The sequence below is a fragment of the Manis javanica genome, chromosome 1 (assembly GCF_040802235.1).
Source record: "Manis javanica isolate MJ-LG chromosome 1, MJ_LKY, whole genome shotgun sequence".
Taxonomy (NCBI): domain Eukaryota; kingdom Metazoa; phylum Chordata; class Mammalia; order Pholidota; family Manidae; genus Manis; species Manis javanica.
The window spans coordinates 58,601,404-58,618,597 of NC_133156.1; the positions used below are offsets into that span (position 1 = coordinate 58,601,404).

The window sequence follows — 17,194 nt, forward strand, 5'->3', positions numbered from 1 at the left end:
AGAGGACTTTTGTCAGTCAGTACATACAATTTTGTTACATTCTTTGACTTTATACATTCTTAGTAATTGCATCTGTAACACTAATTGTTCTGTTTTATGTTTATTTGGTTGAAAAAAAATAACTTTGATCATGAAGTCATAATATTTCTCATAGTCCCAACCAAATGGTATTAGCATGGAACTCACCAATACTGCCATCTACAGAGAGTTTACTTAATACATATGACTACTGAAAACTAGCAAAGGTAAGGATTTTTACCTTTTTTCTCAAAATATTTTAAATCTGTGATTTTCAAGGTAATCAAATTTTACTGCAAAATATAACACCAAGCTTTAAAAAAATAATTTCAAATTCCTTAGGTTTTTTCTATGAAACCTACAATCCCATATATATGTACAATTACCAGTTTATTTTTTTCTAACCACTTTCCCATTCCTCAAATTAAAGAAATTTCTTGAGTTTCCCGATGGCAAAGCTTATTCATAAAGATAATGTGTGCTGATAAGTCAGAGCCAAGTAGAGGCATCTGGGGTAAGTATTACTCAGAAAGCAGTTAGATTTGGTGGTGGGACAGTCCCTGCAGTGCCATCAGGCACTTCCTCTACTAGGTGGCAGTTTTAAAACACCAAGTAAACAATTTTAAGTAGATTATCTCTTTAATCAGAAGTTTACAGCGGTAGGCATTTCATTTTCAACATACTAGTGATGCATATAACAGCAGATCTTTAGATGAACATTGAACACTTGATCAAAACAGGATATTTATGTGTACATTATTCAATGCTGAAATATTCTGGAATATTTTTGAACACTGATAAGCGACTAAATTTTCATTCAGAAGTTTTGCCTTTCTTACAAACCTTCTGTACTCCCAGAGCCACTAAAAGTAGTGGCAAATTGGAGGGGTGGTGACCTTCCACCTTCCACCTACCTACCAACATCCAGCACCCTGCACTGTGGTCTCCAGAGGCATAAAAAAGAAATTGGCTGTTAGCTAAACTCTTTCCAGCAAAAAAGAAAAAGAATGGAAAATGAAATGGCAAATAAGTATTAAGTACAGAATAGTCAATTTGTTGGCAGTTGAAATTACATTTTCAGATCCCCTGTCATAACGGTCCTAGATCAAAATTTTTTGGAAAGAAGCCCCCTTACCACTGGGTAACAGAAACGAAAAAAGGAAATGGAAAGGAAGGGAAAGAAAACATAATTTTCAATGGATGAAAAGCTGAGAACCTACGACATTACCCACATGGCAAAACCACTACCTGTCTGACTCTTCAGAGGAGGGATGAGGGACATTTCTGCCACCTGGGATGGCTTTTTGCATAGATAATTTAAATAAATCACTCCAGCATTAAAGAAGAGCAGCTTCTAATTACCACTGCCTGGACCCCATGTGCTGTTTTCTTAAAGCTACACTAGTTCATTATTCTGCCTTTAACTCTCTTAAATGATTCATCCCCACTCCCACCCCCACTTCATTCCTGTGCAGACTCTGCAGGGAAGCTAGTATTTAAGTTTGATTTCTAGTGCCACTTGCTCTGGAGAGCATAGTGAGGGGAAGGAGGAAGAATCTAATTTAATAATTCTGTCATGATTTGGAGGAGCACCCTCCACCCCGACCCCCCAAAACTAGACTGGAACCTCTGGCAAGCTATAAGCGTGAGCAAAGACACCAACTGGGAAGCAGGGCCCACGTGCGGTGGGCGCTGCACCCCAGGAAAGCGGCGGCCGGCGAGGAGAGGGGAGCGCACCGGAGCAGCGGCCCGGCCTGGGCGCTCCGCGGAGACCCCGCTCTCACTTGAATAGTGCTTAGCTCTCTCCCGGACACCAGGCTGGGGGAGGTCCAGGGGCCAGAGGCCGGCGCCCGCCTCTCGGGAGCTGTCCCCGTGAGAGGGGCAGCCCGCCGTACCGCCGAAGGCTTCCCCGGGAGCCCGAGCCCGCGCGCAGGGCGCCGGCGTCACCAGGTCCGGGGCACCCCGTGTGCCCCGGCCGCCGTCCCCGCCTTACCGTCCCAGCTCCGACTCCACTTCGAAGAAATCGTTCAAGGCATCCCTGTTGGAGCCGTCGATCCAGTAATCCGGGACGAGGTTCCCGGCCCCCGGGGCCACAGTGGCGGTGCCCGAAGAGCAGGACGAGGCGGAGCACGAGGGCGCCGTGACTTTGAGCATCTTCGCGGCGGGACCCCGGAAGCCGCCGCCGCTGCCGCCGCCGCTGCCGGAGCGAGGAGCCCGGCCGCCAGCCGCCGCCTGCGAACGCAGGAGCGAGCGGCGGCGTCCTTCACACCCGCGCGCACGCCCACCGCCGCCGCCGCCGCCGCGCCCGCCGCCGCCCTCCGGCTGCGGCGCCCTCCCTGCGCGCTCGCCCGCGGAGGGGCGCGGAGCAGGGGCCGCGGGGCCGGGAGGCTGTGGGGGGAGCCCCTGAGTCGCAGCCGCCGGGGTGAGGAGAGGCGGAGGAGCTGCGAAGGAAAGAGACTCCCTCCCCCTGCGCTCCTTCCCTCCCCACCTCCCCTCCTCCCCCCGCCGAGCCTTCCCAGCGCCCCCTCCCTTTCTCCCGGTCTCCCTCCCAGGCGGTGGCTGCGGCGGAGCCGGCTAGGGCGGCTCCGGAGGCAGGAGCTCGGGGAAGGCACGGGGACCAGAGCATCGTCCCACGCGCCTTCCCGCGGGAGCCGGAGCCTGGAAGGGACGGCGCGCGGTGGGACGCCCTTCTCCGGCAGTGGCGGGCGCCCGGCGCGCTCTGGGAGCACACGGGCCAGGGGACCAAGCAGGCTGGTGAAGAGGAACCTGGCTGTTGGCGCAACTCATCCCTCCTTAGGCGCCTTGGAATCAGCCACCCGTTGTTCGTTCCTCTGTCAAAGCTTATATTGGCGGCAGGAGAGGGTGTCCTGTGGTCGCCAATCCCCCAAGGCTCCTGTGCTGGGACTCAGTGAACGCCGCAGGGAAGGGAAGCGCCAGGGTGGACGCCGACCTCACTCACCTTTGAGTGAAGGCTTCAGGTGGAATAGGTGCTGTCCTGTGCTGCTGGCATTGTCTGCTTTGACACTGTTGGAGCTCCGGGAAGGGCAGGTGTTTGCTGTGCCTAGTTCGCTCCCAGCTCTGAAGGGTAGCAACAGAAGTCACCCACAGAAGTGACCTAGAGAATTGCAGGTCTGGGAGGGCCCTTGGGGAAGCCTTAAACCAGGACCTGTCACCACTCATGTCAGAGAAAATTGCTACATTTAAAGCTCTTTCCTCCTCCCAAGAAATGTGCCTCATCACAAGCATTCTGATGTCTGTCACCAACCTTCAGGCTATTCTTTTAAGCACTGCTTAAGTGTATATCGTCTGTCTATACTTCTACCCTCAAACTTTTTTCTTTTCAAATTTCAGCAGAGATGAAGAACAAGCATTAGTCACTATATTCTGTAATAATCTTTAAATATAAAGACATTTATTACATTATGGTCATTACATTTCTGGCTAAATAATTCTAAGTCCTCTATTTAATCTTATTTCACAGATATTACTTTTAATCTTTTTATTCCCCTGAGTATCTCCAACATGCACTAAAACTCTTCTCAGTGTGTCTCATTCCTGATAACACCAGTAAATATGGTCAATGTTCTCCTCTAATTTATTGATTTATTTCCTAGTCTTGAGAGCTTTTATGCAATATTGGTGAACTATGAAAAAAAAAAACCCAAAATCTAATCAATTAGTGATAGGAATGTGATCCTTACTTGTTTGGAAATGAAAAAATAAATACAAAAATTATTTTTCACAGGTAATATCATGAAGATTAGCACATGCTCAATTTATAAATGGCCTTAAAAAGAGCAAATATATATATATATTCATACAAATTTGGTTAAAAATACTGAATTACTTGTTGAAAGATAGAAAATGCTCACATGACTTGCTATTTTTCAGAGAACAAATTCGCTCGTTTTCATGTTAGAAAATCAAGTTCTTAAGCACGGCAAGCTAACTCTCCGAAGTAAGTTCTGGTTCCCACTACGTAGGGATGAGCATGAAGTAGTTATTAGGCCATTTTTTATTCACACCTGTTTGAGGCAAGTCCTAGAGTGGCAGTACTGCATGTAGATACTTGTCTGTTGTGAACAATTCTTTTACAACATAAGTCCAAAGCAAGCATATTACACTGAAAAAGATGGTAAACCTTTTTTCTCCTGCCATTTTAGGGAACAATAGGAACACCATTTCATGGTACAGAGGTGATTGTAGAAATAATATTTACATTCAACATTATTTTAGTCATCTGGCACCTATGCTTTTCATAACTGACTTTTCTAAAAGTACTATTAACTGAAATTGATAAAGAGGGTATTAGGTTTACTGAATGAGGTTTATTTTTTATTTAAAAACAGAAAATGAAAATTAAGTTATTTTTAAAACAGATGATTGGAATTGAATTCATGTAATTTATTTTTATTCATTGTGAAATATCATCTAAAATCACCAGAAAAGGAAAAAAGACATATATCAACAAAAAGAAAGGGAGAAATAATATCAGCTAGATCTTAGAATCTAGGATCAGATGGACAAATGGATGATCACTCAGATGAAAATTCAGATATACAGAAAGGCATGAAGACAGCAGAAGTGGGATAGATGTGTAAATAGAAAAGACTATATTTCTTATTCCTCTTTCCTTTAAAATACAACTATGATTTAAATTAAAAACTATAACATTGAATTTTGTGATTTATAATATGTAGAGAGGTAAAATATACAAAATACTTCATATAATGCCCTCTATATAATATTCAGGAAAGGCAAAATTGGTAGAATGCAAATCAGTGGTTCTCAGGAGCCAAGGGAGGATAAAGGATTGACTGAGAATGGGTTTGGGGAGATTTTGGGTGTGACTGAAAGTTTCATATTATTATTTTGATGGTGGTTACATGGCTTTATGCATTTGTCAACTAGTTACACTTTTAAAATTGATTAATTTTATTGTGTACAAATTATATTTCAACAAAGCTCATTAAAAACTCTAATAGCAGCACAGGCAATTCTTTAACATAGGAAAAACTAGAAGCCCAATATTGAAAAGGAAAAAGTTAAACTGTTGCCATTTATAAATGACTTGATATTTACATAGATAATCCTAGGATTTGACTTAGACTCCTCAAATTAATAAGTGAATTTGGGAAGATCACAGGGCACAAGGCCAAAATAAAATAATCAATTGTACCTCCACATACTAGCAGGAAACAATTGGAAATGCAATAAAAATATTCTACTTACAATAAAATACAAAAGTATAAAGTACTTTGGAATCAATTCAATGGAATATGTTCAAACTTTCTACAGCAAAAACTACCAAATACTGGTAAGAGAAATTGACTAAGCTCCAAATAAATGGAAATATATACCATGTTCATTGATTGGAAGAGTCAGTGTTATTAACATGTCATTTTCCCCCTAATTGATATATATGCTAACTCTAGTAATCTTTGTAGAAACTGAAAAGTTTATTCTAAAATGTGAAGGAATACTAAATATCTGAAATGCAAAAACAAGGCTGAAAAAGAATAAAGTTGTAGGGGGTCACTCCATCTGATTTCAAGCCTACAGTAGAGCTACAGGAAGGAAAACTTACAGAAATGAAGGCAGTGTGATACTGGTATTAGGACAGAAAGAAAATGTCAGTGGAACAGAATAGGGAGTTCAGAAATAGAACAATATGAATGTGGTTAAAAAGGTGTCAATGAAATTTAATAGGCAAAGGAAAGACTTTAATAAATGGTACTGGAACAACTGAATAAATACATAGGGAAAAATGAACCTCAATCTTTTCCTTGAACCACAAACAAAAATTAATTTAAGATGGATCATAATCCTATACATATTAGCTAAAACTATAGTAGCACTTCTAAAAGACAACATTGAAGAATGTCTTCAGGAATTCACAGTAGATAAAAATATCTTAAGACATAGCAAGCTCTAAACATAAAACAAAAAAATAAAAACTGGAATTTATCACATTAAGACTTGTATACAGCAAGAGGCACGATTAAGGAAGTATAAAACACAAGCCACAATCTGGGAGTAAATATTCTCAATACAAATATTTGATAAAGAATATGTATCTAGAATATATAAAGATTTATTGCAAATCAATAAGAAGACCAAGAAAAAAAGAAAAATAATTAAGACTTCTGGTTTCTGCTCAGCATGTAGAGAACTGCAAAGAGCATTGTTGCAGCCCTTACAATACAACAAAAAGCAAAAATGCAAGGTCAAGATTTTCTTGAATTCTTTAGAGAACTGAGGTCACAAGACAACCAAGTAGTCTAAAACCTAAGTAAGGAAAGACAGGGGTACAAGGGAAGATGGGAGCTACTTGTGGCAAACATAACTACACATCAATAAGAATTCAATATGAAGAGTTAATGAATTGGGGAATGTTGGGTGTGGGCTTGCAAGAAAAGGTGAAACCTCTGGGAGCCACATACAGAGGGGAAGTCCACATCTTGCAGGTTTTTCTCCACAGACTCTACTGGGCCCACAAGAAAAGACAGGTGAGACCCCTAAAAAAAAGCATACCTCATGGTGCAGACCTGGAGGAGAACAGCGGCTATGGAGAGGGAGGCAGAAAACCAGCCTGGACCTTCCTTTTATCTCCCCTATGGAGCAAAAGCTTTAATCTGCAGGTTGGGGAAGGCAACAGACATTGGCACCTTTAGGTACTGGTACAAACTCTTAGCAGCTTGGGGATGGAAACAGGAAAAATCCCTCTCTCCTGAGGGGAGAGGCAGGAGTATGTCATAAACACAGAACTACAATGGTAGCTACAAAAGGCAAGAGCTCTAGGAATGTCACACCTCCAAGACCCATGGACACAAGGCATACCTGAGACTAAAGTTTAATCAGAACAACAGAAAATGTCCCCTCTGTCTCCCACCACGAAGCTAACAAGCATCAGGTAACACATAACCGTGGAATACTGGTAGGACAGCTACAGAACATGGAGAGAGACCCTGTCTGTGGTATAGTGAAAATTGAAGTCCTAAAGCTGAGGGTAGAACAGACAAAGAGGAATATGTCCAGTAAGTGCTCAGCCCTGACTCTAAGCGAAAAATATTGGTAGAAAAATATGCAGCACATTGTGCAATAAGAATGAGCATAGCATGAATAAACTGCAAATCCAACCGTATGCCTCACTAAATTAACTCAAAGTCCCATACCAAATGCCCAGCAGAAGGGAAGGCATGCCAACTTACAGGCATAAAATCTATTTACCTCAGTTTCCACTGACAAACACAAGATGTGTAGCTTTCAACACAAAATTATGGGGCAGAAAAAAAAGAGGCAAGAAATAAACAACGTATTGCTCAGAAACTAAGCTATAAACTGAACCAGGCTCAGATATGATGGGGATGTTAAGAGTTACCTGTCAGAGATATAAAAAAAAACTATGATTATTATGCTAGTAACTCTAACAGAAAAGGTGAAAACATATAAGATCAGTGGAAAATTTCAGCAAAGAGATGAAAACTAAGAGAAAGAATTAGATAGGATTTCAAAAAACAAAAAAACCCACAGTAACATAAATAAAGGATGTCTTCAACATACTCATCAGTAGATGTATCAGTAGTATATCAGAGCCTAGGAAAAAAAGAAGTGAACTTGAAGGCAAATCAGTAGAAATTACCCAGATTGAACCACAGAATATGGCATCCAAGAGCTATGGCACAATCTTAAATAGTCTAACATATGCCTAATGGAATTCCAGAAGGAATAGAAAGAGAATAGGGGAAAATTTTTGGAAAAAATAAAAAGTTGTGTATTTCCAAAACTAGTAATAAATATCAAACCACAGATCCAAGAAACTTAGAAAACAACAAAGATAAATATCAAATATTATATACACGTATGTGTTATATATATATGTATAAACATACATACCACATATGTATATTATATTATGTATATATTAGTTTGCTGAAAACTAAAGACAGAGAAACCTGGAGGTAGAGAAAAAGACACATTACAGGGAAAATATGGTAAAATTAAACTAAACTTCTTGCTAGACAGGAAGATGACAAAGCAATGACATTTCCCCCTATTTTTCTATAATGTTTTATAAACAGTTTAATTGAAGTATAGATGACATAAAATTAACTGCAAATATTTAAAATTCATGACCTTAATAAGTTTTGATATATGTATATACCTGCAACACCATCACTGCAATCAAGAGAATGAACATGTCCAGCACCTCCAATTCTTGTGTCCCTTTTGTAATCTCTCCTTCCTGCTTCTCTTCACCATCCCCCAACCCAAGCAACCATTGATCTGTTTTCTGATACTATAAGTAAGTTTGCATTTTCTAGGGTTTTATATAAATAGAATTACAGTATATATATTTTTTTATCCAGCTTAATTTTTAAAAGAAACTCGTGTATTGCAGACTGTCAACCAGCAAATGTAGAAGCAGCAAAGACCACCTTGACTTTGCAAGAAATACTGACACACACCACAAATGTGGTGCCCACCAGAGGAAGCAAAACCCAGGTGGCAGGCAGTCACGGGGCACACCACCTCCAGCTTCTTCATACAGGCCCACTCCGCTCTACTACACTTTGCAGATACTACACTGTTGACAGACTGAAGCAGTCTATCAGCAACATTTTTCCAACAGCATTTGCTCACTTTGTGTCTCTGTGTCAGTTTGGTAATTCTATGTTTCCAGCTTTTTCATCATAATTGTATTTGTTATGGTGACTGTGGCCAGTGATTATGACTCACTGACAGCGCAGATGAGGGTCAGCATATTTTAGCAATAAAATATTTTTTAATTGAAGCATATACATTGTATTTTTAAACAATGCTACTGCACACTTAATAGGCAACAGTCGAGTGTAAACATCTTATATTTACTGTGAAACCAAAAAATTCATGTGACTTGTTCTGTTGCCCCGTTCACTTTATTATAGTGGTCTGGAACTAAACCCACAATATCTCTGAGGTTCATGAAAAGGAAATAAAAATCTATGTGCCAGGGAGATCTGATGGCCATTCCTTAACCATGTGGTCAAACTTAACATTGCTAACTCTCAGACACCCTGGCACTGTGGGCCCCGAGGGAGGTGGCATGTGGCCCATGGACCACCAATGAAGTGTTCCTGCCAAAAAGGTTTATTAACCTAAATTGGATTAAACCTTGAGACCATATTTCTAGTTACAGGAAATACAGGAGATAGAGGAATAAGTTAACTGACACCACAAAGGAACACACTAATCTAAATTGGGAGCTGTTCAACAAACCTGGCTTTGCCTCTTCAAAAAAGTCAACACCATAGGGAAAATAAAAGTAAAGACTGTTGTAGATTAGAAGCCTGAAAAGAACAGTGGAGTCTTAGCCTTTAAAAAGAAGGAAATCCTGACACAGGCTATAACATGGGTGAACCTTGAGGCCACCATGCTCAGTGAAATGAGCCAGTCACATTTCAAATGTGTGTGACAAATACTGTGTGATTCCACTTAGATGAGACCCCAGAGCCAACACCACGGGGAGAGGTTGCTGCAGAGGCTGGGGGCTGGGGCGTAGGGAACGGGAGCTGTTCAATGGGCATAGTTTCCATTTCCCAAGATCAGAAACTGTAGATCCGTTACACAGCAGTGTGATTACAGTTAACACTACTGAACTGCACACAGAAATACTCAGATGGCAAAGTTTGTTTTTTTACCACTATTAAAAATGAACAAAACAAATCAACCCCAAGACAACACAGCATGCAACTCTAACACATGAACCTTGACTGGATTAGGGTTTAAAATAAAGAGCTAAAAAGGCCATAGTGAGACAAATAGGGAAATTGGAATATGAACTAGAAAATTGATGATAAGAAAGTACTGCTAACTTTTTAGGTATTCAAGCTACGTAGGAAAACATCCATATATTTTAGGAGTTGCACGCAGAATAGAGAAGTGTCGTGATGTGTGCGGCATGTTTTCTAATGGCTCAACAATGAAGTATGTGCCTGTTTGCACTCACAGATGCCCTGTAGGCAAAGTAGCAAATACAGCAAAATAATAACCTGGAATCTATGTGGTGAGCAAGTAAGTGTCTCATTTGACTCCTCTGTGTATTAGAAAATTTTTGAATATTGCTATTTAAGAAGTGTTTATGAAGATTATTTCATGAGGGAACCCCACCTTTGGTTTACAGTAACCCCCTTGTCCACAGGAGCATACAGTAGCACCCCCATCTGTGGGGGAGGCGCTCCAAAACCCGCAGGGGTTACCAGAAGCCAGTACTGAACCATCTTTGACAGTTTTTCCTATGCTAAAGTTTAACTTAAGAATGGAGCAGAAGAGAGTAACAATAAAACAGCAGTTATAAGAATGTCTGTAATGGAAAAAATAAAATAAACTACTATACAGATGTTTTTAAAAATTACATAGTGTGCAAAGCTTAGTCCTCTGCCTTGTTTCTATTTTCAATTTCTACTTTTGAGAAGACAGCCTGGTTCCTGAATTTTCTAAATTATCATGTAAATTTTCCATATTCCCAAAGAATTGCAGAGCTCTTTTCTTTAGCTAGATGATCTGGCTTCTCTGCCTTGTTCATCTTTCCTAATATTTTCTGGCTTTGAAATGCAATGATCTAAGTACCCATCTCAAGAAATTAGGAAAAAACAGAAATTACATGCAAAAAAGGGAAATAAACTAAAAAGACAGGAGGGGGTTTAATGAAATACAAAACAAATATACCATAGAGATACTCAGAAAGCCCAAATTCATTTCTTTAAAAGGATCAATGAAGTTGATGAACTCCTGGACAATCAATAGAGGGAGCAAAAACCTACACATACACACACACACACACACACACACACACACACAAACTCCAGATCCAGATGGCTTCACTGGTAAATTCTACATTTTAAGAAATAAAGAAAATAAAAAAAAAAAAGAATTCTTACCTTGCCTTTTGAAGCCAGAATAAGTTAGTCATAACAAAGACATTATAAGGAAAAATGTTTCAGGCCAATATTACTCATGTACTAAATTTTCAGAAATTAAGCAATATATTAAAATTATACTGTATCATGACCCATTTGGGTTTATTACAGGAATTCAAGGTTGGCTTAACTTCTAAAATCAACCATATACTCCACCTACATTAGCATATAGAGAAAGAAAAATCATATGATCATCTCAATAGATGCAAAAAAATTATAAAAGTGAAGTCCATTAACTATAAAATCCAAAGACACTTAAGGAACTAGGTACAGAACCTAGCAAAAATCCCACTTAATGGTGAAATACTGAGAAATTTATCTCTAAGATTAGAAATGCTTAAACCTGCTTTCTACCCACCACTTCTGCTTTACTCAGTATTATACAGGAGGTCTTAGCCAATCCTGTAAGGCAAGATTTGTTTAAAAACTGAAAGGAATATATATTGAAATGAAATAAAGGGTTTGTCACTATTTATAGATTAAAGAATTTCTCATGTTGAAAATCCAAAAGAATCTATAAATGAATTATTAGAATTAATTAGAATTATTACAATTAGAGTTTGTTGTCACTGAATACAAAGCCAATATGCAAAATTCCATATAAAAATTATACTTCAACATATTAACAACAAACAACCAGAAAAGAAAAAAATACCATTCAGCAATAAAAAGAATAAACTCCTGTAAGGTAAATGAAACGAGACCAGGCAAGAGGCAACAAAGGAACCAGAAAAAATTTATTAGTGCAATCCCGGGCGAGGTTCACTGGTCCGCGTATCCACAGGCCAGGGAAGTCATGCCCAGCAGGAGGGGTGGCAGACTTACCAAGGGAGCTGGGAGAGCCCTGAGGGTATTGTGAACAGAGCTAATTGGCTGGTGTGGGTGTCACAATCACCGATGATTGGTCATGCTGGGTTGCTAGGGAGAGAGTACTGCAATGCATATTCTAGGAGGGACCTGCAGCTAAGGACCTTCCAGTTGAATCATTTGAGTGACATTCGCCATTTTCTTCCTTATTTGGCTCGAGTCGGGTTCCTCCAGAGAGACCCGTCCCTTCCTCCGGTACCTCCAGTCTTACAACTACTAATACACACAGAAACATGGGTGAGTTTCAAAACCATTTAACTGAATGAAAGAAGTCAGACTCAAAAGAGTATGTATTATATAACTCCATTTATTTTAAATTCTAGGAAAAAAAAGTGAATGTAAAACAACCCACATGGATATATATCCTGATGCTATTTAAGAACACTGAAGTTTCTGGAAAGCATTACTAGGTTACCTACAAAGAAACAATAGTCAGAATTTCATCGCACTTATCAGTAATACTGGATGCTGAAAGACAATGAGGCAATCACCTCAAAGTTCAAAGGGCAAACTGATTTTGAACCTATATGTTATGCCCAAGCTAACTAGCATTTCAAGTGAAGCAAAATAATAGCCATTTTCAAATATTCAGGGAGTTAGAAAATGTATCATCCATTCATCCTCAGAAATAATCACTATAGGGTGAGCTGTGATTTAAAAAAAATGCTTTCATGTGTGCAAGAAAGTGAGTGACATAGAATACAAGGAAAGGTGCTAGATGTTTTAAATATTAAAGCTTTAAAAATTGTTAATACATAATAAAATAATGTGGATTTACATAATATATCAGTCTAGAAGTATAAGAAGCAGCAAAGGAGAGAGGTTAGGAGCAGAAAAACACATAAAAGTAGATGACAAATCCCATCCTTCCAGACAAAGAAGAGATATTCTGATTAAATACAGATATTGATAGAAAGTTATCAGGTTAAATACACATTCAAAAATATAAAAATGAGAAGAACAAAGGCATTTATAGCTTTCAAACAACAAGGTGGGGGGAGGAAATAGGACAAAGAAAGTTTGATAGACAAAAGGCAGAGGGGTTAAAAGAAAACAAAACAGCATTATAAAATATTTAAAATGAATACTGCAGTGCACATACAAGGTTGCTTCACTCAAAGTTTGCCCCTTCCAGAGAGCAGGTTGCTTACAATTCCTCATCCCAGACTCCTTGCCTTACTTAATTTAGGACACTGCTGAAGGTCAATCCCATCTCCAGAGCTCTCTGTAGGACTGACTGAGATCTCTGACACAAATGTGTCACAGTTCAACCTCTCCTGCCCAATCTTTCCCTTACTGCCTCACAAGGCATTGCTCTAGATTGCTCCCCAATAAAATTTGTGCATCTATATTTCTGTCTTCTCTGTCTCAACAAATGTTTCTAAAGAGACCTGATTTCAGACAGCTGGTACCAAGTGGTCCAAGGAAGCAGACTTTAAGGATGAAATTTTGGAGCCAAATCACTCACCACCTGGCTAACAATGAAGATCCCACTCCTGGTAGTGAATAGAGCATGGTAGCTCCTGGCATACTGTGTCAACATATTCTGATTACATATTATTGCATAACAAATAATGCCAAAGCTTAGTGGCTTAAAAATAACAACTTCATTATTTCTCACAATTCTGTGGGCTCAGCTGGGCAGTTCTCCAGCTTCAATGAGGTCGGCTGAGGTTGCAGTCATCTGGAAGCTTAACTGGAGTCATTCACATGAATGAGTTGCTGGCTTCAACTGTGAGATCACCTGGGACTGGTGACCAGAGTGCCTACAAGTGGGCTTTTCACAGCACGGCAGCTGGATTCCATGAGGAAGTATCAAAGAACAAGTGTTCCAAAAGAGAGGATGTGGGAACTGCCAGGTCAATTAAGGGCTAGGCCAAGAGTGTCACTTATACCACACTCTATTGGTCAAACAATCAGTTATAGGCCAGATTCCAGGGGAGAGGAAATATGGTGTGTAACATATACATGTAGGGTTCAGTAAAATTAGGGCCATCCTAGGAGACTGGCTTCTGTACTAGTACTGTACAAGCTACTGTAATGATCGTTAGCATTTCACTAGGGTAAATAGATGGGGTCATAGTACAAGGAAAACCCTTGGTAAATACATGGTCTCAAATCTTTGAAAGGTTTGGGGAAAGTCAGAATTATCAGAGTGGAATCAGATGGATTTTGTTGAGTGCAATCAGGCATTGGAGAAAGAAAACAAAAGGCCAAAGTTGATTAACCACCAATATAAGGCAAAGTAAGAAAGCTAGAGGGAATCCTTGGCAGCTTCTGAAGAAACTCATCTGCAGCTGGACAGGAGAAAAAGCTATGAATCACATACTACAGGACTTAATTATATTAAGATAGCGAGTTGCAGTAAAAGATGAATTCTCAGTCCTGGAAAGTCTGTTACACCAAGGTCAGAGCCTTCATCAGAAAGAGTGGGACCCTGAGTCTTGGGATAGAACCATCTTGGTTTGATGCACTGGGGAAACTTGACACCCCAGATTTCCCTGAACCATCTGAGCCTGTAGAAGTGGCCTGACTCTCCCTAGAAAAGGATGTTACACCTCCCTTGCTTGGGGATGATTCAGAGACCTCTGTCCCGCATGACAGTATGCATCCACTTAACATCTGTACCCCCACCATCCCTACTGGTCTCCAGGCCATTAACTAGGGTCACATCACAACATAACATGACACATCAGGGAAGTGGGGACCTGCTGTGAGGAAAGGGACTATACTCTGCAGGAGCTGCAGGAACTAAGCAACATGTATTGGCATGAATTTCGATCCCGAGGTTTGTGAAAAAAGGGAGTCAAGACATAAAATTGCATAATGGAGATTTTATGGGCATTGGAACTTCTCCCTTGATACTGGATTTAAGCCCCTGGATAGAAATCTCTATATGTGAGCCACAAAAATATCACCCATTATTTAAAAATAGAAATCATAAAGGACAACTTTTCTTACCAAATAGCAGTAAAATTAGAAACTAACAAAAAATAGCAAAGAAATCACGCACTTGGAAATTTTTTACATGCCCTTCAGATGGAATTAAAATTGAAATTATAAACGGTAATTTATATCCTTTCTACATATGAAAATGAAAACACTAATTATAATCTGTGGAATGTAGTCAAAATAGTACTCAGAGAAATATTTGTAATTTTAAATTCAAGTATTAGTAAACACCAAAGATGGAAAATAAAGGAGTTATAGTTATATAACTGGCATACTGAATTAGCAGAGGATATGAACATAATGTAAGCTTATCTTTTACTACCTTTTAAATCCATTCTACAGTCTCATTCTTCTCCTCTTCTTAAATACAATATTGAGAAAAGGTCATAGCTTTTCTGATTACTCTTAAACAGGAAAAAAAATCCTCTAGTCACTTGTAGTAACAGTTATGATCTTTTTAGACCATTAAAATTTCCATTTTAATGAAATAGTCTACACTGATATTGTATTTAATGTTTCACTTCTCCCCTCCTCAGATCAAATTCATTGCAGGCTGGGACTCGGAGGGAGCAGGGAGAGTCTGTGTGGGGACCTCTGTCCTTGCTGTGTCAGCTCACCTACACCCACAGTTTCAGCTGTGACAATGGGACCCTGCAAGGTGGGAGTTGTGCAGAGTCAGAGATGGGTAAGGGGTAAGGGGAAAGAAAAGTCGGATTTGATTGGTGGCAGTGAGGGGGTGCAGTGTTGTGATGAACAATAGCGTTCTCAGGTCGCTGAACCTTCATTGCTGACATCATGGGGCATTTTTGTGGGTTTTGTAGAGATTTCTTCACTAACAACATCCAATTAATCGTAGCTCCCTTGATGTTGGCAGTGCTTTGTCTCTGGCCTGGCACTTAAGATTTTTGTCCTCAGATCCAGTATCTAATGCTTGCCTCCAGCCTCTTCTAGTAGTTCAAGGCCAGATGGCTCCCCTCTTTCTGACTTACATCTGGTCTAGAGAAAATATGCTTCTGCTCAGCCAGCAGTGGAAGCATGAGGCAGCTTGCTTTGTTCTTCTCTAGGCAGACAACACTAGCCACACACTGTCTGCCTTTCATTTTCTACAGTGCAGACTGAAAAATGTACCTTTGCTCCATCTAACACCAAGGGCAAAGGGGGAAGGTGAGAATTTGAAATTCTACAAGAGTACTTCTTCAAGTCCCTCTAACTTGTCCAGAGGTCAGAAGGGACATCCTCCCATCACCCACTCACTCCACACATGGAGTATGCAGGGGAAGTGTGGATGGAAAGTACCACCAGGTGACAAGACTTCCTTAGTGTATCTTCTTTTTCCTGAGCTCTCCAACCTCTATCTTTGTATCCCCTCAGGTTGGGTGTAGGGCCAAGGGTCACAAAACTGCATCTCAGCTACCTCTTTTGTCAGTTGTTCACAGATGAACTAGCCCTTCATTTTGAAATCTAAGGGGCCTTGTCACCTATTATTTTGCTTTTGGCCTTTGGATTTCAGACAAAACCAAGATAGAAAATACGTGACTTATTCGTCCTATCACATACATAATTTAAGAAACCAGCAAACAGTGACAAAGCAGACTAAAAGTAAATTAAGGAAAAGAATTAATAAATATAAAAGCAGAAATTGATTAAATAAAATGAAAACATTAAGCACAACCAGTAAAATCAAACATTTGTTCCTGAAAAATCCCATTAAACTGAACATCTGACCATTAAACTTTGTTGAAAAGAAAATTAGAAAAGACACAGGTAAACATTATAAGTGGGATGGGAATATAAAATTATATTCAACAGGTTAAGAATTTCAAGAAAATATTATGGCTACCCTTATGCCACAAATTTAGAAAACTAGCTGAAATGTATCACTGCATAGAAAAGTATATTATATTATTTTGATTAATTCAAAAAGTATAAAAATAGGGGTAGAAGTGTCATTAGTGAAGAAATGAACAAGACAATTAAAATGTACTCTTTAAAAAAGACATTTAGGTCCAGGTAATTTCATAGAAGAATTCTATCAAACATCAAAAGATACTTCCCACATTATAAATGAACTGTTCCAGTGCAGGGAAAAATAAAACATGAAAAGTTTGGTATATCATCCTATGAAAATAATAAAAGCTATTATTAACAAAGGACAAAAAATATTCAAAAAGGAGAAATATAATCCAGTCTCTTCTATTAAACATGAACATTGTAATCCTAGCATAAATATTAACATTATAAACCCAGCAGAAAATTAAAGAATACATCATAATCAAGTAGAAGTTATCTCTCTCCGATATTTACAACAATCAGAGAAAACTTGCTTCTCTGGGGGGAGAAACATATCACATATATATATATGATAAAGAAGCAGAAGTTTTAGTACATTAAGAGATTTA

General features: G+C 39.5%; 1 protein-coding gene across 3 annotated transcripts in view; it reads right to left on the bottom strand.

Moving 5' to 3' along the window:
* The window catches only part of CAMK4 (calcium/calmodulin dependent protein kinase IV), a 223,981-nt gene extending 220,542 nt beyond the window's left edge, over window positions 1-3,439 (bottom strand). The window contains exon 1 of one of the 3 annotated variants that reach the window (XM_073233007.1): window positions 2,978-3,439. In XM_073233007.1, the coding sequence (XP_073089108.1) occupies window positions 2,978-3,264 (287 nt within the window). In that variant the 5' untranslated portion in view covers window positions 3,265-3,439. Of the gene's footprint in view, window positions 1-2,011; window positions 2,450-2,977 lie in introns of those variants that run through there. The other 2 variants (XM_036995069.2, XM_073233018.1) reach the window with 2 other exon arrangements.
* Between the last annotated feature and the right edge of the window lie 13,755 nt (window positions 3,440-17,194).